Source organism: Plectropomus leopardus, chromosome 20 (genome assembly GCF_026936395.1).
Source record: "Plectropomus leopardus strain MGB_pleo_1.0 chromosome 20, ASM2693639v1, whole genome shotgun sequence".
NCBI classification, from domain to species: domain Eukaryota; kingdom Metazoa; phylum Chordata; class Actinopteri; order Perciformes; family Serranidae; genus Plectropomus; species Plectropomus leopardus.
The window spans coordinates 17931615-17956789 of NC_142195.1; the positions used below are offsets into that span (position 1 = coordinate 17931615).

General features: G+C 37.6%; 1 protein-coding gene across 5 annotated transcripts in view; it reads left to right on the forward strand.

Annotated features, from left to right (window-relative positions):
• Positions 1-23952, forward strand: part of LOC121959423 (patatin-like phospholipase domain-containing protein 7) — a 45785-nt gene extending 21833 nt beyond the window's left edge. Inside the window, exons 23-36 of one of the 5 annotated variants that reach the window (XR_015775097.1) lie at positions 1149-1212; positions 1449-1617; positions 4616-4798; positions 5038-5156; positions 6463-6619; positions 7717-7833; positions 7965-8034; positions 9293-9409; positions 9553-9701; positions 9843-9995; positions 10092-10211; positions 12177-12261; positions 13291-14176; positions 14716-14760. Coding sequence is in view for 4 of the 5 variants with exons in the window: in XM_042508693.2 (XP_042364627.1) it covers positions 1149-1212; positions 1449-1617; positions 4616-4798; positions 5038-5156; positions 6463-6619; positions 7717-7833; positions 7965-8034; positions 9293-9409; positions 9553-9701; positions 9843-9995; positions 10092-10211; positions 12177-12261; positions 13291-13406; positions 14716-14823 (1727 nt within the window). In the remaining variant the exon portion in view is untranslated. Of the gene's footprint in view, positions 1-1148; positions 1213-1448; positions 1618-4615; positions 4799-5037; positions 5157-6462; positions 6620-7716; positions 7834-7964; positions 8035-9292; positions 9410-9552; positions 9702-9842; positions 9996-10091; positions 10212-12176; positions 12262-13290 lie in introns of all 5 variants that reach the window. The other 4 variants (XM_042508693.2, XM_088070708.1, XM_088070706.1 and 1 more) reach the window with 4 other exon arrangements.
• Positions 23953-25175: the final 1223 nt, after the last annotated feature.

Consider the following 25175-nt stretch of genomic DNA (forward strand, 5'->3'; position numbering starts at 1 on the left):
CTCTTATCATGATGGACCACCAGCAGATGGACACTTGAAATACAATGCTTTTCAATGTATGTAATATTTTAGTGATTGTGCAAAATAATAGAAATACTTCAACTTTGGGTTGATATTTTGTACCTGTTCACTTTGTCAGTGAAAATTGACAAAATTGCATTTATTAAACAGAAAAAATACTTCTATCATCAGTTGAACTTAATACTTTTCCCATTGAGCTTCTTTTAATTCCATAATTTAATTACTATTGAGCTGCTTTTTGTAATTGCGGTGGATGTCGATGGGGTTGTCCTTTTCTCCTTTTGTTTTTTTATTATTTGAGGGGCGAAAATGCACATGCATGTGTCATTCAGGGCACAAGACAAAATAAGTGTACACTTGCAGAATGGAATGTGGAAAAGTAATTGCTTTTTCTTGATTACATTGTTTTGAGCTGAAATTAAAATTGAAATTTGATCAATTGCACAGCCCTACCGATGATGTGCCGATATCATGCATGTGCATGTGCATGTGCATTCTTAGTTTATTGTGATTAAAAGCTCTTTACCAACACAAGTTACCTGTTAAAAGCCATTTTTTCAGATGAACTCTAGACAATATCCAAAGTTTTTTTTTCACAGATGTAGCACACAACAGGAGATTTCTGTGTCAGAAATGTTTTCACCCACTGGAAACACTGTGTTTGGTTTAAGTGAGGGTGACACCTGGATAGAGCATGCAGGAGGCAAGTCATGACCGGTTTTATGCTATGGTCACATAGCTGGTTCATAATTTGGTCATAAACCTCCAAGTCTCCATTAGACATTTTCATTTCCATCTTTGTGTGTTTGTTTTCCTCTGATTTTGCACAAGCCACATGATAGAAACATCATCACTTGCTTGCTGCAAACTCTTAAGTCATTTACTTGCTTTGTTCACACATGGGCACAATCGGACATTATACGGACTTTGCACTAGGGAAATGGCAAGATAAAGTCCATTTCATGTCCGGTCCAACTGATTTGGACATTTGTTCTGACATACAGCTCGCAGTTATCTAGATAATTTCAGCTGTGCAGTGCATTTGTGAAAGGGGCTTAAGTCAAGTGGATTTAGTCAAGTGCTTTGACCAGACATATTGACTAACTGCTGTGATCTCTCACACACAGGTCCCACTCTTCTGCTGACTAGTGATATTATCAAACAGCGACTTGGAGTTGCAGCATTAGACAGGTATGGTTTGTGGATGTCTGAAAAGTTGCGTGCTTTTCAGCAACCCCCAGATATGCCTACTACTACGCATACTACTTGTTGGCATATTTATTCTTTTCCTTGGGCTCACCGTCTTTCCAACTCACTCATTAAATTCAGTTTAAGTATGCTTTATTGGCACAGAGGAAAAATGGATCTACTGTGTGCTGCCAGCTAGACAGTGCTGCCTGTCATTAATGGACTTCTTTCCTCTCCAGTGTCCATGAGTACCGTCTGTCCAGCTGGCTGGGCCAACAAGAAGACATCCATCGCATAGTTCTTTACCAGACGGACTACACACTGACCCCATGGACACAGCGGTGCATCCGTCAGGCTGACTGCATCATTATTGTGGGACTAGGAGAGCAGGACCCTGCCGTTGGGGAGGTGAGGTGTTTAGGGGTGGGTTACAGGTGGAGAAAAGTGAGGGGAGAGTCAATGGTGACGGTAACTGTGAGTTTAGGAATGTTTTGGTTTGCTGGGCTTGCACAGTTTGTTTGTTCTATAAACAGGGTTCCTGCAGATCCTTAAAAAGTCTTATAATGCATTGAATTTATGAATCTAAAATTAGGCGTTAATTATTTTTAAAAAAAATCTTAAATCAGTCTTTCAAAAGTATTAAAAACCCTGAGACATAGTTGGTAGAATTTTATGAATCATTTATTTCTGACATTTTCTTAAATCATTTACAGAATGCCTCTCACATCAAGGTCACGCAGCTCAGAATAGTGGAACCAAGAACGCTAACATTTTGTTTCCAGCCAAAGCAGAGGATCCTTTCTCTGCTAGCTAGATGTTACTGTACCCTGGATGACAAAATCTAAAATAGAAATACAGTAATTATAAGAACAATTAGCATTCATATGTGAATATTTAAGAATAATAAATATGCAAAATGTGTGTAAAGTGTGTAAAAATATAAAAGAAAAACACTGTAAAAATAAGAAATAATTTGCACTTGAATGTGAATAAATAAAACAAAATAAATAATGTGTTGAGGGTATAAAGTGTGTAAAAATATAAAAATATAATAATCAGTCGGTGAGATTATATACACCGATGTGGGTTTGCAGGGCCTTTCATTTTATTTCCCACAACAGCTGAGAACTGTAGTTTTTAGTCAACATTACTCAAACAGAAGTAATGGTTAAGACTAATTTAGATAATCCAACAACAGATGGTTTTTATGGTATTCATAACATTTCATCAGCTCATTGGTCTGGATTCAGCAACAATTCAACTGTTTCACTTTGTCTGTAGATGTTCATCTATAGCAGGAATCAAATCCTTAAAGTCTTAAAAGGCATTGATTCAATAATTTAAAATGAAGGCCTTAATTTGTATTAAATGACTTAAATTTATATTTCAGTCTTAAAATGACATGGGAAGAAGGATTATAATAGGGGTTAATCATTTTTTTCTGACGTAGCATAAAATCTCTAAAATATATATATATATATATTGTAAAATAATTTAATAAATTCTTCCTCTTAAAATCATGATGGGAATCCAAGCAGTCGAATCTCACATTCAGAGTAAGAAACTCAAAATTGCCAAAAAAAAAAAAGTCCAAAGGAGCCAGATGTTTCCCCCTTCTGTTGGTAAACCCAATAGAAACTTTATTGACAATATAATGTATTCGTTGTTTTCAGTGTGTTCCACTCTAAAAAGGGTTGATTTTTTTCAACATTTGACAAAGATAATCTAACTTTTTCATTGGACAAAAAACATCATGTTTTATGTTACAATCAACATTTGGGCAAAAAAATGAAAATTGTACTTCTTCCGTTACGATTATTAGAAAATTGGTGTTAAACTTAATTCCAAGTGGCATTAAAAAAAGTACCTTACGCTGCAGGAACCCTGCGTAGAATTTGTGACTGTTCACTACATATTCTCAGAATAATTTCGTTGAATTTGACTTATTCACTCTCTCTATGCAGCATAGGCTGAGCAGGCGGATGAGTAATGAGAATATGAAGTGATATGTCATATACTCTTATAGTAATCTGTACATGTACAGACGTGTAGGCAGATTTGGTCACCTAGTAAGTATTTACTTAAGCAGAACAGTGTATGAGAGATTGACTCAAAATAAACTGCGATACCCATGCCTTATAGTATTCGTTTTATTACCACAGTGGAGGTCTGTGGCACAGAGGAATAAATTATATCAGGGTGTGGCTACACAAACAGTAATTGTCAGTTTGGTTCATTTTTGAATTTGGTCTTTCATGGGATTTGTTTACTCAGAGATATCAAAAAAAAAATATAGAACAACACTAGATTTATCCTCTAACTATTGTTAAAACAATGTTGTCAGTAAATTTCTTTGGCGACTAATCTTCTCGCCTCTCGACAGGTTTTATCATCTGGAACATTAATGGGTTAATGATCTGTGTTACAGTTGACCATACATTCTCTCGCCTTTGTTAGTTTTTTTGTCTCCAGAGAAATCATCACACCAATTACTATTAACAGTTCTGTTTCTGATATTAGGGTCTGTGCTGATCATTATGCTCCTGAATCATGGTTGTACCCATGGGTTTAACTAACTTAATGGTCACACATATTGTGAAAGGTTATTATTTGACCCTTGGGCATATTGGCAAAATGAGAAAAGTGGGGATGGATGTTGTGAAAGAGAGGGAGGGGGTGTGGGAGAAAGGAAGTGTCCGTCCAGCTGATGAAGGGAAAGATAATTGCCTTCCAAAGGAAAAATGGGCACAGAGAAATGTAAGGAATGTATCCCCCCTTTAACAGGAGATGGTGGGAGAAATGGAAAGAGGGATCAATATTTGCTCAGGCTCAGAATGAGTCATAGCTTTCTGGGTTGATTTTATCTTTCAGGGCACACACACAGACACCCTCTTACCTTTCACATACACTAAACCTTTAGCAGATGGCCTTTTGTCTGAGTAACAGATCTGACCTTCCTCTCAGACTATTTAGCCTTTTTTAAAAGACAAAAAAACAACCTCAGTTGGGAAATTGCACTTGAAAAAAATGCTAATGAAATAAAAAAAATTAAAATTAAAAATGAATCTCTAAAATAATCTCCCATTTTGTTGTTATTGCTCAGCATGCTATCCAAAACTACAGTGCAGCTCTTTACATATAATGGTTAATTACATAATAATAGTCTTACTAAAATTGTTGCTTGATCTTTCCCACAAGTAAAATAATTCCCAAACTTAGATACTAGATTGCAGTCACATATTTGTACACGTGCTGATGTTGTGCTCACTGAAATTCTAGTCGTCACGAGTTTGCCGCATTTTTTTGGCAAGCACTCAAAATTCTGTGCAAGTGCTACACATGAGCCACTCTGATGAAAGTGAGAATAAATGTTCTGAAACATCTGTGCTCGATGTCTTCCCTCTAGCTGGAGCGTATGTTGGAAGGAAGTGCAGTGCGTGCCCAGAAGCAGCTGGTGCTGCTGCACAGAGAAGACGGCCCCCCACCCAAAGGGACTGTGGACTGGCTCAACATGCGAAGCTGGATCTCCAGACACCTCCATCTTTCTTGTCCCCGAAGGGTTTTCTCTAAGAGGAGCCTGCCCAAACTGGTAGGAATGGAAAATATGGCCCGAGAGTTTTTTTTTTTTTTTCATCTGCAGATCTAAACACTTTATTTTGTTCCCTTTTGGCTGTTACTCTCCTAACCTCTCTGTTAGTACTTTATCATTTCCTTTCTTTCTTATTCAACATCTACTTATTTTCTTTCATCCATTCAGTTCCTCTCTATTCTTGCGCAAACTCACTCCTTTATCTCTACTTTTATTACAGTAATTTCCCTGTTTTTCAGATGGAGCTGTATCAACGTGTGTTCGAGAAGCCAGCAGACCGTCACTCAGACTTTTCCCGCCTGGCTCGTGTCCTCACGGGCAATGCTATAGCTCTTATCCTTGGGGGAGGAGGAGCCAGGTAACCCTACTTTTCTGTCCAATCAGTTACTCTAAAAGCTCCAGGGTTCCCATGGTCATGGAAAACCTGGAATAGTCATTTTTTTCAGGCTTTACAAAATCATGGAATTAGTGATAATTCATGAAAGTTTTAGAAGGGTCGTGATTTTGTTGTGTGTTTCTGAAATAAATTGTTGCACAACTCATTAATTGATAACCTTCCATGTAATGCAACAAACATGAGCAACCTCTAATGATTGGAAAAGGTTGCTTTTTAATTTTAATACAATTAATAACATTTAGTGTAAAGTATTCTATACATTTCTGTTCAAGTTTTACATTTGAAATTGTGATGACATATTATTATGAAGCTCATGTCATAATATGCTGTAATCTAGGACACAAACGTTGTAATTTGATACTTTTTCTTGGCTTAATGGATTTGATAACTGTCAAAGGCTAAAACCCATAGTTAGAGAGCTTTTTGGTAGATAGTTGTTTCGATATTAATTAACAGCATTGAAAATGCCTCAGATACTAACTAAAATGCTGGATTGGGTATCAGCAAGTAGGTAAGTCTATGCACCAATCCAATACCACTTAATTTATTAATAAACCTTTAAGTTGTTTTACAGCCTAGTAAAACTTCAGTTTTCTCAGAAATCAACTTTTCCTAGTAGCTCTAAAATTGTCGGGTAATAGCACACACAGAAATTGTGCTGTGCAGCCAACTTGCGCAGAAACTACTGTTTTAGAGCGGCAAAGAAGAATTGATTTCCCTTTAAAAGTGTGAGATTAGCCTCTAAATGTTAGCAATTTGGATTTGAAAGTCCCACCAGCTATAAGCAAACAGTATACAAGGCTTCACTTTCAAGAGGTGGCTCTATTATTGTTTGCTGATAGATTGTGATGGCACCTTAAGTTTCTTTTTCAAAGGAATTGTCATTTATTCCTGAGATTTTAAAAAAAAATGTTTTAAATGCCTGACAGTCAAATTAGATAATAAAAGAAAGTTTTATTTAATTAATTATTTGCATGTATTGGTTCATGTTTCATAAAGGGTTTGACCTGACCTGTACCAAACAATAATAGCAATCATCTCAAAACCACAGGGTTAGTAATACAAAGGTGTTTTTTTCCATGCAGTGGTATGTTATGGTATTGGTGCTCAGTATCGGCTAAATTCCGGTATCAGAAAGGAAAAAAATCGTATTTAAAAAAATCTCTGTTTTTTTGGTTTAATCTTTCTGCCGGCGAGGTATATCCGCCTCTTTGGTTAAATAGTTACGTTTATCTCTGTCTTCATATTCCTTCACCTTCCTGTTCAGGGGCTGTTCCCAGGTGGGCATTATGCGAGCTCTCTGCGAGTCTGGTATCCCAGTGGACCTCATTGGTGGCACCTCTATCGGTTCCCTGATGGGGGCACTATATGCTGAGGACCGAAGCCACAGCCGCATGAGGATGAGGGCCAGAGAATGGGCAATGGTGAGAGTTCAAGCAACAGTTACACTTGTCTTGTATTAAGAGCCAGTGATATTTTGATCTACTTTACATCAAGTAGGAATTTCATTCGAATCATCAGTTTTCACAGTTTTTTTTTAACCTGTATTAAATAATTTACAGTAAAATGTTGATTCATGGTGACCTTGATCAAACATCTTCAGTATGTTAGACAACATCTGCTTACTGCAGTGTTTGGAGACACAATCTAAAAGTGTTCACTCCTTAGATGGCATTTTTGTAATTATGTTGAGAATTAGGCCAAGTAATTGTGACAAACAAACAGTTCAAGAGGAATAATTTTGAAGATTATCATCCTGTTTTGTGGAAGAGAGGCTGAGTTCAACAGCTCCTCCTCCACTTGCTCCAGTTCGGTGAGAGAAATAATTTCAAAGAGTTTCAATTTTCTGCTTATGATTGTGTCCTTGTGAAGGTCACTCTTTCTAACAGCATTTTTATTTTATTACCTCTGTTCTGCTTTCATATAATTAATCACGCTTTGCTGATTAACCATCAAAAGTAATGGGTTGCTGTTGCCTGAGTGCTTTGCACATTTAGCTCATGAACGGAACCTTTTCAGTTTTAATATGAAATTCATACTCACGTCTTTAATCGTGTGACCATTCATGACGACTGATTTGAGACACCTGCTCAGTCTCCAGGTCTGCAGGCTGAACATGCGGTATGATTTGTCTGCCTATAATGTATCCAGCTCCTCCTCCTCTGGTTCTTCCCTTTAGGAGCAGCTGGCCTGGTTGCTGCACCATCGTATCAAATTAAAAGAACTACTGTTGTAATAAAGAGATTGCCCATAGCAAAGCTAGAACTGGGCAGTTAGCTCTGTTGAAATTTGATATTGATGCTTTGTAGGAGGAGTGAACATTTTTAAAATTGCTAAGAAAAGCATGTGTAGAAAGAAACATTTTACATACAGCACAGACAATTAATCAGAATCCCATCAGATTTTCTTACATCAGATCAAACTTTTATTCCCAATTCTGCTTTTTGCTGAAGAAAACATCTTGTTGTGTTCAGGATAGAAGTCATTAAATCTCTATTTCTTTTTCATGCTTTCCTTGCAGGAAATGACATCAGTGTTTAAGAAGGTTCTGGATTTAACATACCCGGTCACCTCCATGTTCTCCGGTGCTTCATTCAACTCCAGCATTAGCAATGTCTTTAAAAGCAAACAGATTGAGGTGAGTTCACTTACAAACTCTGTGATGACAATGAATCAAAAAATCTGGTGGTGGTGCATGATAAATAAATGTATCATTTGAAATAATGTGTCATAATGTGTCTGTTTCAATGTAACCTTCTATGTGTGCAGGACCTTTGGATCCCATATTTCAATATCACAACTGACATCACTGCCTCGACCATGAGAGTACACACTGATGGTAAGTACAGTGTTTGTTTTTTTTTTTTTTCTTTTTTAAATTTAAGTGAATTGGGAAAAACTTTTAACTAAAAGACAACACCACCAAACTTAACACAATTATTGTTAGTATGTTTAAATATGCAAACAGGGCATTATTGAATTAAATATTCACTAATTTGCATACATTTCCACAACAGATATCTGAATATTGGATGAAGCCAGGTTCAAACTTTTGTTTTATTTTATTGACACATCAGAGTCAAAGGTCTGTATAAGGGGAATTTTGGATTTCTGTTTTTATGGCTTCATAAATTAGAAAATACTGTCAAAACAGCCATAAAAGAGCATTTTCACCATATTTTCGCATGAACATAGCTCCAGTAAAAACATTCAGAATATACTAGATAGGAATAAAACTGGAAAATGTGGTATTTGTAAGTGTGAAGAGAAGATTTCTGGCTGTCAGTATGAGAAAAAACTGGCCTTTACAGGTATGTAGCCTGTAAAATTGTTTATAAAAACATTTATAGACAAAAAATATGACACTACAGGTGAATTGTGTAAATATTTTATAGATATCACCATGGAATTTTTTCTTAACTTTGAATCTTTCTGACATTAAGACAAAATTTTTTAAAAGTGCAAGTTTTCAGAAAGTTAAATTATGCAAATGATTAATTATCTAATTAAATATGTGCTTTTTCATAAATATTCAGAAATCACAACAACGTCTTTTGTGTAAAAACATCAGTGCATACACAACACATACTGTAAACAGACAAACGAAAAACACAATTGGACACATACAGTGCAGAGTGCAGCTTTGTAGTGGTAAGATGCCCACCTCAAAAATTCAGTTCTGAAATCTGAACTTAAATAAACCTAAATGTTTAATTTGGACATTTTCTTTCAGACACTTTGAAAGAAGACATGTTATAGATGCAAAGTGGTAGAGAATCTCAAAGTTGGCCAGTGTAGAAAAAACTAAGTTTTCAGCTGTAGTGACTCCCCTTAAAAGAAACATTTGCTCTTGTGTGCTCAAAGTGTTACTTAGATTTTTCTTATCCTAAGTGGCATCTGGCCACGGCAGTAGATAGTTTCTTTTCTTATCTGCCTCTAAGATTTCTGCCACCACTGTCCTTGTTGGTGAACTGACCCTTTAATAAGTCTCGCTGATGAGTCTAATCTTCTGTCAGTTCAGGTTTGTTGCTTTCAATTAAATACATAGTGCTCAGTAGACCAAAGACTTAAAAAGAGGTGTCTGTTTGTGGTTTTAGGTTCTCTGTGGCGGTATGTTCGAGCCAGCATGTCTCTGTCTGGGTATCTGCCTCCTCTCTGCGACCCCAAAGATGGACACCTGCTCATGGATGGAGGCTACATCAACAACCTGCCAGGTCTGTTACCCTCAGTCATTAAAACTGAATTCCACTGGCATTCTTTCTTTAGTCATTTTAAATATTTCACATAAACCCCTGTGAGAGAGATTATTCCTCTTCTTTTGTCCCACCTTTGTTTACATTTCCTCCTCTTCTCCCAGCTGATGTGGCGCGCTCCATGGGGGCCAAAGTGGTGATAGCGATTGACGTGGGCAGCCGGGATGAAACCAACCTCACTAATTACGGAGACTCACTCTCAGGCTGGTGGCTGCTATGGAAACGCCTTAACCCCCTAGCAGAGAAAGTAAAGGTAATGGATTGATTAAAAATAAAGACACAACAGACTGTGTGAGGATTTTAAAAGTAAATGAGTCTTATGAATAACAATGAGGCTTTTTTTGTGGGTGTTTTTCAGTTCTACATATGTTAATTTCTACACATACGGTCTTAGGTGTTAAACATGGCAGAGATTCAGACTCGGCTGGCCTACGTGTGCTGCGTTAGGCAGCTAGAGTCTGTGAAGAGCAGCGACTACTGCGAGTATATCAGACCTCCAATCGACAGATACCGAACACTGGAGTTTGGCAAGTTTGATGAGATTGCTGTAAGTTTGAGTGACAAAAATCTGACATATCTTATTAATGATTTTGCCCATCATTAGAGAAAACACTTTTGACATGTGAGCATTTGTGTTGCGTAGGAGGTTGGATACCAGCATGGAAAGACGGTGTTTGACGTGTGGAGTCGCAGCGGAGTGGTGGAGAAAATGCTAAAGGACCGACACCAGGAGGAGTTCCACAACACCCAAAGCAAGAACAATGTAAGCATAGAGGGAGGGAAAACATATATATGGGAATAATGAAGAATATATGACAGTAGAGTAATTAAATGGTTAGATTAGTATTTACAAAACCAGACCCTATTTTTCCATTTTTCGGGAAGGTACTAATGTGAACAGTAATTTTTGAAATTGATCCAATATTGAGCAAGAGGTGCTGAAGCTGGCAGCAGCCAAAAAGGCTGCAATGTAACCACTTGGGGCCTTTGTGCACCATCAGTGTGTGTCCCCTAAAGGTTTTTGCCACTGACAGGCTCAGGTTTTCATTTTAAGTGTCTGACAACATTATGAAATAGATCCCCACAGAATAAGGCCTTGTTGTTGAACAGCAAGATCCTTTTAATTTAACCAAAAACAGCCTCGACATCTGAATTGGCAAACCCATCATACTGCATTTAAAAAAAATAGTCAATTTAGCGTGTGTTAGCGTGAAAGACAAAGCAAGACGACCTTTGTGAGTTTTATTTTTTTTCTGTCAGCCTTTGAATGAATTGTTTTACGATGATAAAATGACTATTTATTTATAGTCTAGAAGGATTGGCACCAGAAGTTTTGGGTCTGTTTATGGTTAAACAAAAACATGAGAAAATAGCGTTCAAGTTGAAATATACCGGACTTGGCCTTTAAGGACAATCCAATACAGAGCAACAGCAGAGCCTGGTCCTAATTTTACTTATGGTCTAAAGTATAATGACTTATAATTTTTAACTCAACTCTACAATGAACCAGTCGGCATTGGAAATTTCTAATTGAACATCTCGAGTTCTAGGTTTTATCAAAGATACTTAAAAACATGCAAATACAGAGTTGCGATGAAATACTGTGATATAATCACTTTTTGTTTTGATCGCCTGAGTTTTGCAATCAAACTGATTAGCTCACAAACACATTATCTCAGTAACTGCTCTGCATTAGTACCCACCTGTGCAAAAACAAAGTACAATTCACATCCTCATGAGTCTGGTCTCAATCTGTAATCTCATTTGCAGTACATGTATGTTTAATCAACCACATGGGTATATTATAATGGTTACATTTTCTCTCATTGTTACTGTTCTACATCCTCATTGCCAGCAGCACTGCATTGTCAACAGCATGTCAGGCCTCGGGTTACACTGCTGTTAAAGCAATAACAGTAAAACTTTGCATTAGTCTGCTCTAAAGCACAGAGAAACAGGTTTACTGTGCACCAGATTTGTCCCTCAGCAATGTCAAAGTAAGACAAAGGACCAACTAAACAAGGAAGAAGACAGGATAATGAAGAAAGATTAGATATTTACCCCAAATCTGAACAACAACATGAGCACGATGAAAAGAAAAATAGCAGGGTATAGATATTGAAAGGAGCTTTGATAATAGCCCCAAAGCAACAAACTAACAAATCAACCTGAGTAATTGTGGAGATAAGGATGGTGCAGATTTGAAACTGTCTCATAAATGAATCCAATTTTCATTCTTTAAAACAATAGCTATCCCGCATAAGCGGTTAATGAGTGCCCTTCTATTTTCAGGTGCTAGTGTAGGGTACAACTCTCAGGGGAAATAATGCGTCTCTTACCGCGATGGATTCTCCATAGTGTTTTCAGTAATGATGCACAAAATGCTGAAGAAAACAAACAAACAGGAAGCAGAGATGAAAAAAAATGGAGGGTGTTACAAAAAATACAGTAGTTAAGATCAAGGTAAGCAGCTAATGATTTCATGAAAAGCAATCAGTGATCATTATGGTAGAGGAAGGGGCTGTCAATCTGGAAATGTTATGCAGTCAGATTTTGTGCCTCTTCATCACCATTTGCTGAAAATAAGTATACGTAAGAGGAATACATTGAATCATTCGAATAGACAATTTGTGAGTTATCTATACCAGCAGATTAAAACAGAACCAGCGCCTGAAATCAGAGCCTCTCAGTCTATTTTGAGTATGTTTTAAATGTGTGTTTCTTTCAGGTGGTGACGTGTCCCAATGCTTCCTTTACTGATCTGGCAGAAATTGTGTCCCGCATCGAGCCCGTCAAACCTGCTCTTGTTGATGGTAAGTAGTTGACACACACTCACTTTCAGCTGCACTCATGATCATACTTTCTCTTAACATATACACACAGTGTCTGAGAGTAGGCTCGCTGTTATTGTTTCTCCTCCATGTTTGTGTTTCTGGTGCTTGCTTTTATTTTTTTGGATGAATTTTCCTGTCATACTCTATTAGCAAATGAATCTGTTTCACATGGAGGAGGAAATGGTTTGCTGAATCTCAGTTGCAGAATACATTTTTGGAATTATTTGTTAAGATTTGACAGACAAGTGTGACTCTACATATGACGTACTATGACAATTTTAAATGTGTTGTGAGGGTGAACTGGATATGTCTGGCTGAGGGGCCCTGTACCCGAGGTCCTATTGTCGCGAGCTTTGGGTAATGACAGAAAGAATGAGATTGCAGATACAAGCAGCCGAAATAAGTTTCCTCTGTTGGGTGGCTAGACTCAGCCTTAGAGTGCTAACATCCAGAGGCAGCTCGGAGTACAGCTGCTGCTCCATCGTGTTGAAACGGTCCAGTGAAGGGGTTTAGGGAATCTGATGTAATGTAAATTGTGTCGCTGAAATAACCCGTTAGTACTTGAAGTGGTTATGAGGTATTTAAAAATGCTGTAAAAGGTTTTACATTTAACTTAAAAATGCATGCATATACCCTGTAGTAACATGCTAGTGAACATTAGGAGCTGTGCAAATTTAATAATTCAAATTAAGCATTTGTAATCAAGTAGAAACATTTTTTTATTTCAGAAATGATCTATAAGTGCAACCTTATACAGCTAGTGGTTTTTTTACCCCAGATATCTCTATCCTTCTCATTCGTCTGCTTCTTTCTATTTATAACCTGTCATCCCTCACTCGTCACACTGCCCTGTTTGACTTCTCACAATGCTTCACATTTTTGCTTTTCTGACTCATTCACCTGCACACCCACTTTTATTTGTCACCTCTTCTACATACCACATATTCCAACTTATTCACCCACGATGTGCTTCTCTGCTTCCTGTTCTCCACTCCTTCCCTTCATCAGAAGAGTCAGACTACCACACTGACTATGAAGAGGAGGCAGTGGAGAGCGCTCTGTCTGACATGGAGCTATACAATCGCTATGGAGAGCACACTGAAGGGGAGGAGACTGCTGACACGGTGCGAACTACTGCTTCTGAGGGTGGACACTATGGGGGTTTCTATTCTATAAATGCAGCACTTTAGCAGCTTTTGCATTTTATTCATGTCTAAAAAAAGGCATTTTATGGTAAACTGTAGACGTTTACTTCTGCAGTGTACGCACGCTTTGAATTGTATACTTTAATTTTTTCTCTTCATAACACATTTTCTTTTCTATCGGGCAACTTTTTTGTTAGATCTAGACTTTGAGAAAGTCAAGTGTCCTGTTGGCCCATGGACAGCAAAAGATTAAAGTTCACTCTGGAGCCAGGCCAATTAATGCTTTAGATATAATCAATAGTACCATAAAATATATCTGGAAATTAATTCGAGGACACTGCAGGGAAAACTAATTAAACTAAAACAAATGTTTTAGTTATATTTAAGAGCTGGGGTCTGAGAGAGTTTGAATGTTGAATGTTTTAGCCTCACTTAAGCATAGTGGGGGTAGCTGGGGATGCGTCGCCCATCTTTAAAGGCAGTCTATGAGTCCAAGTTGACCAATCATGTTTGAGTGGACTCTGGTTGTCTGCAAGTAAACAGTCTGTCTGGAGAGCAAAAGAGCCAGAACACTTTGCCCAGAAATTTTGCCTTTTATCAACTTTTTTCCCCCAATTACAAATTCCAGTTTAACATAGCAGATATCAGTTTTTAGAGATTTGCTGAAATGTTGTCTGGACCTGTCTCAAGCTGCTATTTGAACTTCAACCAATTTGTGGTGCACAGAAGAGGAAGTCTTCCTTGATCAGGCAAGTAAGAGAGCAAGATAAACAGTTCAAATCAGATTGAATATGACATTTTTACAGGATAGGTTCACATTTTTTTTATTTTAGTCTTTCTAAAAAGCCGTAATCTGTAACCTTAATCAGTCCTTATGGCCATACTGGCCACATAAGAACCCCTCTTAATGCCATTACAATGGTTTTAATTAAAGTGATTGGGGGCAAAATGCACTATATTTTAAAAGGCATCACATGCAGATTTTGCCATTTACTTTAATAAAAACTTAAGTTTCTTGAATTTACACTTTAAAGCACATAGGCCGATTATGCTTTATAAAGAACAAACAAAACGAAAAACAAAATATTTATCAGTAGAAAGCAGATGCATTGGAAAGGGCTATGTATCATAGTGGAATAGTTTTTGATAATGACCCATTAAGTAGAAGTCTGTTATGCATTTCAACCACTTTTATTCTTCAGAGTTTGATTAGATGTATATTATTTATATGAAATATCATTCAAGCTCCTTGTCTCTTCACTGATACATAACTAACTCTGATTCTCAGGATGAAGAGCTGGAAGGGAGACATGCACGCCACGTTACCTCACATACCAGCAGCCACCCCCAGGCTACCACAGTCTCTGACAGTCAATCAAACCAGGAAGTCCATTAAGGAACGCTGCTTTGAACTCTGCCCTATCAGGTCATCACAATTTTACCTTCGTCCTTTTACCCTTCAGTCTGTCATGCATGACTCAAAACCTGTCCCTTGACCCCGTGACGGTCAGTAAGACTGCATTTACCGTTTTGCCCTTGTTAGCTCTGTGGCTGACATAACAAATGTGTGGCCCCTATTAAAAAACAAGACAAATGAATACATGCAGTCATTTACTCAGCTGCAAATCCTATGCATACCTATTATGTAGGAGCAGCTGCGAGTCCAATCATTTCTCATATTGAGATTGTCTAGAGTACTTCTGCAGCTTTATATAAATCACAACAGTGCAGTGGAAAATAGAAGGTCTGTAGATGCTATTCTCATTAAATATTTATTACATACAATACAATTACCCTTGGTTGATAATACAAAGAAACAGATTTTAGGAGTTCCAACTAGATTTAAGATTTAATTCATCTAGACTACAAAAAAACTTGTTTCCCTCACTTGTCTGTTACCTAGGCATGCAGATAGTTTTGACATATCCATCGGGGAGATTTCTGCCACACACAACATTAAGAGATTACATTAAAAAAATTAAACACATCCAATTTTTTTTCTCAAATTCAGCTATGTACAACTCCTTAGACCATTGAAAATCCTTCAAATGGAAAAGTCCAAGAAGGTAAAATCACTCTCTGGTTGACCTGCTTACAACTACTATCACCAGTAATGTGATGAAGGGTCACAAGAAGGCGTTACTTCATTTTAGAAGTGCAGTCAGCGATTCTAATACAATATACTTTTTGTCAAATTTAGCAAATTGTCCATTCTGTGTGTTCACTAAAGAAGATCCAGTGTTTGTACACAGTCCGGGCTCTAAATTGAAAATAAAGTGTCTCAGACTGAATCACACAACACTATTCCTGCCAATTAGCAATAGGGGGCATGTGCACAGGAAAGGACAGAGGAAAGGCCTCAAATGTGTAAAGAGGAAGGCAGAGAGAGCAAGAGAGACAATAAATCTGGCACATGCTAACATGCTGAATTGCACAGTCCATTGAGAAGAGATGTTTAATTTTTTTAGGTTTTTTTTAAGGGGTTTTTTAGTTTAATTTTGGAGGGGCAGAAATCTAAGAGCAAATCATGTCAAAACTATCTGCATAGCTAAATACCATTAGAAGAAAGTAAGACAAACAGTCAGTGGCCATTTTATTAGGTACAACTATACACTACTACTAAGTTCATATTTAACTCTTTGAAACCTGCATCAGTATCAGTTTAGTTGTGCGTTCAGATCCCTTTAAGCATTAAAACCTTTTAGACATGAGCATGTTGGTTTGATTTCTTTCTAAAACATGCAGAAAAAAGGCAATTAGCAATGTGGCATGAAATATCTGTCAAACTACAAAAAGTTAGTAAATTAGAAAATTGACTGAAAATTAGCTAAAAAGTGAGAATCATTAGAAAATTATCAAGCAGCTAGAGAAAACATTAAGAAAATTCTGAATTATTCTAACAATGATTAAAATTAGGTTAAAGAAAAAAAATATTTTTCATATTTATTATTTTTGCATTTATTTTTCACTTTTTACAGATAATTTCCTTTTTGGTATTTTACTTTTTTGATCATTTCAGTTAATTTTCTTGAAACTTTTTACTAATTTCCTACTAATAGGTCATTTTATTAAGTCGCTTATTGCCGCCTTTCCATGTTTTTGAAAGAAATCAAGCCCATTTTCTCAGGTTTAAAGGTGTTGCTGTGCTGGACTTTGTTTGAGGTTTTTTTAGATTATTTTTGGAGCATTTTCCCTTTATACAAAGGACAGTATGAGAGAGACAGGAAAGGTGGAAGAGAGAAGGGGGAATGACGCAAAGCACAGGGCCACAGGCCAGACTCTAACCCGGGCTGCTGCAGAAGCCTCAGGCACATGGGGCGCACACTCTACCCAGTAAGCTAGAGGTCGCCCCACTGGACTTTGCTATACTGACAGGTGTCCCTCCTACTCACATGCATGAAGAATGCAGAATATTATAAAAGACACAACATAATATTAGAAACACCTCTGAATATAATGCAGTCCAGTACAACACCATAACAAACTATGACTTCATTGCCTAAACGCTGAATTAATTGTCAATGAAGGAAACTGTAAAAGTAGGCTTTGTGGTATAACAGTTGTATTGGATTGCATTACATTTGTACCTATTAAAGCATGCAAGTATTGTATTGTTGTATCAAGATAGACTTAAAAAAATCAGAACTGATCCTTTAACATTTTGTACACTCAGTCTATGTAATGATCCACATCAACAAGACTAATGTAAAAACAGAGAAAAACAAGCAGCACTCTCACTGGCCATGGCTGTCAGCACAGCTTTGTCTCACCCAGTGTGCCAGGGACATGGTGGAAAGAAATGATTGCAATCCACTTCAAAACACTAGTTTCCCTCTCAGCTGGTGAGCGAGCCCCCCCACCCATCTGTTTTCTGGCTCGAATCTATAAGACACAGACTGAGCGGCAGACAGTATGGAGCTGTTGGGTGAACTCTGACGCTGCGCTCACCTCAGTACTGTTTATGCACAGGGGCTATTTGCAGCAGCGGGGTGGTTCTTCACAGGAACATCTTGTAACACCATTTTTTTTGGCTCGTCAAGTTATGCTGTAGTTTCTTTTTAAAGAAGTTTTTTTTTTACAATGATTTGGATCTGATTTTTATTTTGCACTGCTATTAAGTTTATCAGATTTTTGTTGCATACATAATATGATCTAACTAACATGAAAAGAGTCTGTATGTAGGTGTGTATGTATGTGTGTCCTTCAGTTTTCTTGACAATCGTAAATCCCTTCAACTTTGCACTTTGAGCATGTTTTGTTGTGGACCTAATGAACTGGAGCTTTTTATCAGTAGTGCACTATGTAGACACCCCCATAAATCGAAACTAAGTCATGACCAAGACCATAATGTATTGAGGCCAGCACAAGACCAAGACTTTGAGGGGCTGAGACCAAGTCAAGACTAAGGCAGAGTGAGACTGAGACAAGACCAAGACCACACCAATGAAAGTCCTTCACTTATGATAAAATGTGAAACATGCAAACAGAAGGCACTCCTGAAATTGATCTGGAAGATCTACAACCATTCTCCAGTCTTCTCCTGTCTATAGCACTCACTGTCTTTCACTGTCAAAAATGTAAATCTTCTTTGTCTTAGACCGAGTTAAAAAGCACACGATTCTTAGATGAATCCCTCAAAAGGCCAATTTTGAGTACTACAATGCTCAGGAACCCTTTTAACCATTAAATTACTAAATGGCATGCTGGGTACAGATCGCTCTCCATTGCTAGTTACACTAAATTTAAGACCAAAGATGTAACATTGCAGTTAACGTATGTCAGCAATATAAGCATGAATGAAGTAACTTTATGAATAAATGCTTTTTTGCCAGAAATAGCCCTATCCCAGATTGCCAGTAGTTGGCAAATGATGTGTATACTCTACCATTGCTAGGGACTGTGACTTTGTACTTACTTGGGTCCTCAACAATACACCTGCCATGATGGTGTCGGAGTGTGAAGTTGTTTGGATTAGCGGTTCTCGAGAAAGCCCCAAACAGCAATAGCGAAGGCCAAGCAGTCGGTAGGATCAAAACAGTTACTACACTAGTCAAAAAAGTGAATCACAAAATATTTTCGTATTTAATCCTAGAATGTCTACAACCGTAGCTCGAGATGATTTTATGCACAAGTCACAACAGCTGGACAATCACTCCAGAAATGCAATTCACAAATGCACTAACAAATCATTATATAGCCAAGTTCAGCATACCTCACTGTATGATACTTTATAATTTTAATCATCTCAATCACAATTAAAGCTGCAAGCAACGATGAAAGGGCCCTCACACCGCTATGTATGTCAGGGTACTGGTGAACCCCAGCTAAAGCGGCCATTCATTTCTGTGAAAGTCGGATAAGTCGGATAGTTTGTACCCTGGAGTGAGATATTTCACATGATGTAGAACTTCCAGCACCCACTAAATGGCACTTGAGGGCACATAAATTCCATGTTATCTTGGTGTACATAATTTGTAGACCAAACCACGAAAATTTCGTGTATATTAATTAATTAATTAACATTAAAACAAAAAAACCTATTTGGAATGTTGAGTTTGAACCTTATCCAGGGCTGGTAAGTTTTACAGGCTGCTTCCCAGAGAAGAGTCTCAAGTGCAAGTTAAAACACATTATTAAGGTTTGAAGGTTTAGCTCAGCTTTGTAGAGGGCTTACCTGCAAATCATGTGGTTGTAGGTTTGAATCTTACCCAGTACATGTGACTTTTACAAGCAGCTGTCCTATCCACAGAGACGAAAACAACAACAAAATTAGTTCGAGTGTAATTTGGATTTACTCTAAGTGTTACAGGCTGTGAGATTGAACTTTATCCAGGACAGTTCACACTTTGGACATCAGTCTTAAAAACTGAAGTGTGAAAGACAACGTCGAAAACAAGTCAAGTCAATTTAATTTATAAAGCCCATTATCACAAAACACGGTTTGCCTCAGAGGGCTTTACAGCATAGGACATCCCTTAGACCTCACATCATGTCCAGAGCGTTACGGCGCTGTTTTGCTCCGTCCTCCACGCGGCTCTGTATCCCACCCAGTGCGTCTGATACGCGTTTCAGAAGCAGAGCGTCCTGATTCTGTAGACCCTATGAGATTGTATTCATTTCGTCATTTTCCCTGGATTTTGTGGTCATTTTCTCTCGGTTTTATTAAACATTTTTGATTTTAGTCATTCTACCATGGCGCTTTGTTGGGCTGCAGCCTGCACTCCAGCCACGGTGATGTAGATCCAAGAATTTCGGCCGCTTTTCAGTCCCCCCAAAAAAGATCATCTTGATAGTTATACAAATCAGTAAAAACAAATCCAGTTACACATGAAAAAGATTAAAGATTTGTGGCTGGATTTAGTTAAAAACATGTCGATCTTATTCATTACTCAGATGGATAATTAATAATTTAATCATAAACAAATAGATATGAGGTACATACCGTGTTTTGTTAACAATCAGTGCTGTTGTTAATTATGATCTACTTTTGTCTTTTTCATAGACAGTGACTGTAATCAGGAGCATTAATTCTCTTGCTAGACAGAATACCGAGGGCAGCTGGACAGAGAAGCAGCAGATGCGGTATATGTAACGTTTTAGTCAAGTTAAACATGATCCCGAGTCTGTGCAAGGCGTTTTAATTAGAAAATCCATCGGATGCAATGCTGCGTAATTTCCTGTGTGCCACGACCTGCTTTGTGCGACTTGACCGTGGGCTTGACGCGATTGCCGTCTGTGTCCGGCAAAAATAGACGAGCCGCGGCTGAGACACTACTGAAGCGCGCTCTGTAGAATAACGAGCATTGACTAGATTATTCCCGATTAGTTGCGATGCCGTGCTGCGTCCGTACACTGCAGTTGAGGGACTCATACTTGAATTGTTGTCAGGGGTTTAGCTCAGTGAGATTGAAAATGGCTTAATATACCGAGGGCTGCGAGATCGAATCCTGCGCAGATCACAACGTTATTAGAGTTTGTTATTTGAAAGCGGATGATCTATGAGTCAAATAGTAAATAAACTACATATTTTAAAAGTATGAAATATATGAAAATTCATGTGACAAGGAAACCATTGTCACAAACAAACAAAATACCATACACTTGAGTTATAAAATATGTCAGTACTCTCTAATCGACAAAATATGTTATTACATAACAGTTTCTAAATTACCTCAGATTTTACTTGCTTGCTTACCTGCTTTGGGACCATTTCACCTGATTTATCAGCCAAAATGATACATTCCTCAATTTCCTCAACACGTGCCTTAATTTGTTGTGCAATATGCAGTGTCTAAACTATGAATCTACAGCTTAATTATATTTTATGGCATAAATAACATGAAATATCAGCTGATATTTCTGTCTGCTTTGGTGATATAAGTGTAATATGGTGCTGAAATGAGAAATGTAGTATCAGCAGTGATGTCTGCAGAAAACTCGACTGATATATGAGTCAGGCCGATATTCCTTGATTTAGACAGACGCATCTGCCAATACTGGTTTTACCTGTTTTTGGACCACTTCACCTGATTTATGGCCAAAACGATATATCCCTCAACTTTACGTGCCTTAATTTCTTGTGCAATGTCACTCAGTGTCTAAACTGTATGAATCTACAGCCAAATAACATTTTCTGGCAGAAAATAAAATAAAACATCGGCTGATATATCTGTCTGCTTTGCTGATACAAGGGTCATATGTTGTTGAAATGGAAAATTCAGTATCGGCAGCGACGTCTGACGAAAACTCAACTGATATATGAGTTCGGCCGATATTCCTTGACTTCGACAGACGCATCTGCTGATACTGGTTTTACCTGTTTTTGGACCACTTCACCTGATTTATCAGCCAAAATGATATATTCCTCAACTTCAAGTGCCTTAATTTGTTGTGCAATAACACTATCAGTGTCTAAACTGTATGAATCTATAGCCAAATGATATTTTATGGCATAAATAAAATACTGGCTGATATTTCCATCTGCTTTGCTGATATAAGGGTCATATGGTGTTGAAATGGAAAATTCAGTATCAGCAGTGAATACTGTCAAACTCGACTGATATATGATTTAGGCTGATATTCCTTGATTTAGACAGACGCATCTGCCGATACTGGTTTTACCTGTTTTTGGACCACTTCACCAGATTTATGGCCAAAATGATATAGCCCTCAACTTCAAGTGCCTTAATTTGTTGTGCAATATCTCTATCAGTGTCTAAACTGTATGAATCTACAACCAAATGATATGTTATGGCATAAATAAAATAAATCGGCTGATATATCTATGTGCTCTGCTGATATCAGGCTCATATGGTGTTGAAACGGAAAATTCAGTATTGACAGTGACGTCTGTCGAAAATTCAACTGATATATGAGTCAGGCTGATAATCAACCAAGTTCCTGGCAGGGAAAATTCAGTATTCAGGAGACAAGGAGAAAATTATGTGTTTTTTAACTGTTTAAAATGTTTGTTGCAAGGTACATTATTGATAATGTAAATCAGCAGAGCAGACAAAAATATCAGATGATATTTTATGTATGGCATAGAGTAAAATATCACCTGTCCCAAACAGGTCTTGAACCAACAACCACTAGCATTCTAACCACCAGATCTACCCACTGAGCTAAAGCTCTAGACAATGTGTGTATTTTCGACATTCCCTTTAGCTCAGTATCTGTCATGATGTCTGCCAAGAACTTAGTTGAATATCAGCCTGACTCAAATATCAGCCAAGTTTTTGACAGAGAAAATTCATTATTCAGCATATGAAAATTCAGGAGATAAGGAGACAATTGTGTGTTTAACCTTTTTAAGTGTTCATTGCAAATATATCATGGATAACTTATGTCAGCAAAGCAGACAGAAATATCAGACGATATTTTATTAATGCCATAAAGTAAAATATCACCTGTTCTAAACAAGACTTGAACCTGCAACCCTTAGCAAACTAACCATCTGATTTACCCACTGAGCTAAACCTGCAGAACACTGCTTAAGCTTCCGGTGTTCCCCTTAGCTCAGGATGTGTGGTGACATTTGTCAAAAACTCTACTGATATATGGGTCAGGCCAATAATCAACTACGCTCTTGGAAGGGAAAACTTATTATTCAGTTTATATGCAAATTCAGAAGACAAGGAGACAATTGTGTTTTTAAACTGTTTTAAATGTTTGTTGCAAGGTATGTCATCGATGACTTTTATCAGCAGAGCAGACAAAAATATCAAACGATATTTTATTTTATTTATGCCATAAAGTAAAATGTCACCTGGTCCCAATAAGACTTCAACCAACAACCTCAGGGACACTAACCACCTGATTTACCCACTGAGCTAAACCTTCAGACACTTCATATATTTTTGACATTCTCATTACCTCTGTGCTAAGACAGCAGCCTTCAAATGTCTCATGTCCCAGATAAGACTTGAACCAACAACCTCACACACACTAAATGGCTAGTTTACTCTCTGAGCTAAACCTCTATACACTATGTGTTTGATGTTTCCTTTAGTATTCATGTTTATTTTCATTACTGATTAGTGTAATTTATATATATTTTTTCTCAATTATTAGATTATTTTTTTGGTGTGTTTAATGTCACATAATAGAAAAAAGGATATCTTAATTAATTAATTATATTCAACTTGACATCTTTTAATTGTTTTGTCTGACCAACCATCCAAAACCCAAAGATATTCTGTTCATTATGAAATACTTACAGGAAGAGCCACAAAGTCTTATGTCTTAGAAAGTGGAACCATTTCATGTTGGGCATTTTTGCTTGATGAATGGCTTCAACAATTAATTGATTATCAAAATGACTGTAGGTAGTGTTACTGCATTTTTGTTTGACTAATTGTCCCAGCCCTTATCGCCTTATTACCAGAGCCCTTACAATATATAACAAACATTTTTGATGGGGATCCCTTAAATTTTTTTTATGCCTTTGATTAAAATTGCACTGCAATTTCTTGTTACTTATCTACAAATATATCTGCAGTAAGCCAATATCAGCTGACCAATTCATCAACGAGGCTTAAATTATTTGAAGATCAGTGCAACATTTTATGATTTTATTTTCTTTCTTATTGATAAAACACCCTAGCCTTACCATAATCTCAGCTAATACTGGTGCCACAGTCCCTGTAAGAGGTTAAATGGAGGTAAAGACTGGAAAACGTTGTCTACCAATGAGGTAATGTTGTTTGCACTGGTGTTTCTTGTCAATTGGTTGGTTTCCAGAAACTGAGCACAATGAACTGATGTTGTTTGGCAGAAAGTGTTTCCCTACTTTATTAAATGGGACATAGCAATGGATGAAGGGTTTATGTAATGTATGGAACTGTGCCACAAAATTAATGTTGCAAAGCCTTAGATGACCTGTATGGAAAAAACAACCACTTGTGCCCTTGTTTAGCATCATTGTACAGTTATGTTTACCAGTAAGCCTGTACTGTATGACATTAATTACTTGTCTATATGTATGTAATTTGTGTTTTAAATAAATGTGTTTTTGATAATCATTTGTTACTAGTAAACCACTGTTCATTGTTTTCAGTGTGTCTTTCATTTTTATGCCTCTGCGCCGGTGATAGCTGAGGCTAGCTGATTACTTTTTCAAATTATCGCTTAATCTATTAAATATAGGAAAATAGTCAGAAATTAAATCAAAATGCCTCTGAGTGACATGATAGAGGTGCGACACTTCTTGGATGAGGTTACAAATTCAGAGGTAAATTGTACCGATTCATGTAAATATACTTAGTGCTGTGGCCTCGGGGAGTCTCCTAATTAGATTGTTTCTTAATAACAGTCACGTGAGTAGACAAAACAGAAGGTCAGAAAATTAATGAAGTATTTTCCAACAAGTGGTATATCTTGACTATGTCCTTCATACTAAAAATCTGGGTTTGAATCTTGGATTAGTTCCTTTCTATGTTGTTTCCATGCTCTCTCTCGATAAACTTAATGCAGTGTAAAAAAAACAACAACCTGGAAATAAAAAATGTATCTTTATAAAGGGTATCATGTTAATGACACAGTTCGACCCAAAATTGAAAAAGCAGATTGTGGCTTTCAAAAATACCAAAGTAAAAACATTTAAACTCAAAAGTTATGTTTCTTTCTCTTGTCCACAGACCTAGCACAAAATAGCATAAAAAAAGTTAACAATAGTATAGAATGTTGTCAAACATAAAATGAAGTAGTCATAGTATAGTATGTCAACAAAAGTGGGATAAAAAATGTCAGTATGTGGTCCAAAATGGCAAAAAAACATCATGGGGCTCAATGGCAAGCGCCTGGTGGCCGGGCCTTTACCCATGGGGCCGGGCGGGCACAGCTCGAAGAGGTGGCGTGGGACAATAGGGTCGGTTGCTGTGTGAGTTGGGCGGCAGCCGAAGGTGGGGACCTTGGCGGTCCGATCCTCGGCTGCAGAAGCTAGCTTTAGGGACGTGGAATGTCACCTCTCTGGTGGGTAAGGAGCCTGAGCTGGTGCGTGAGGTTGAGAAGTTCCGACTAGATATAGTCGGCCTCACCTGGACACATAGCATGGGCTCCAGAACCAGTCTTCTCGAGAGGGGTTGGACTCTCTTCCACTCTGGAGTTGCCACTGGTGAGAGGCGCTGGGCAGGGGTGGCAATACTTATTGCCCCCCGGCTCGGTGCCTGTATGTTGGAGTTTACCCCGGTGAATGAGAGGGTAGCCTCCCTCCGCCTTCGGGTGGGGGGACTGATCCTGACTGTTGTT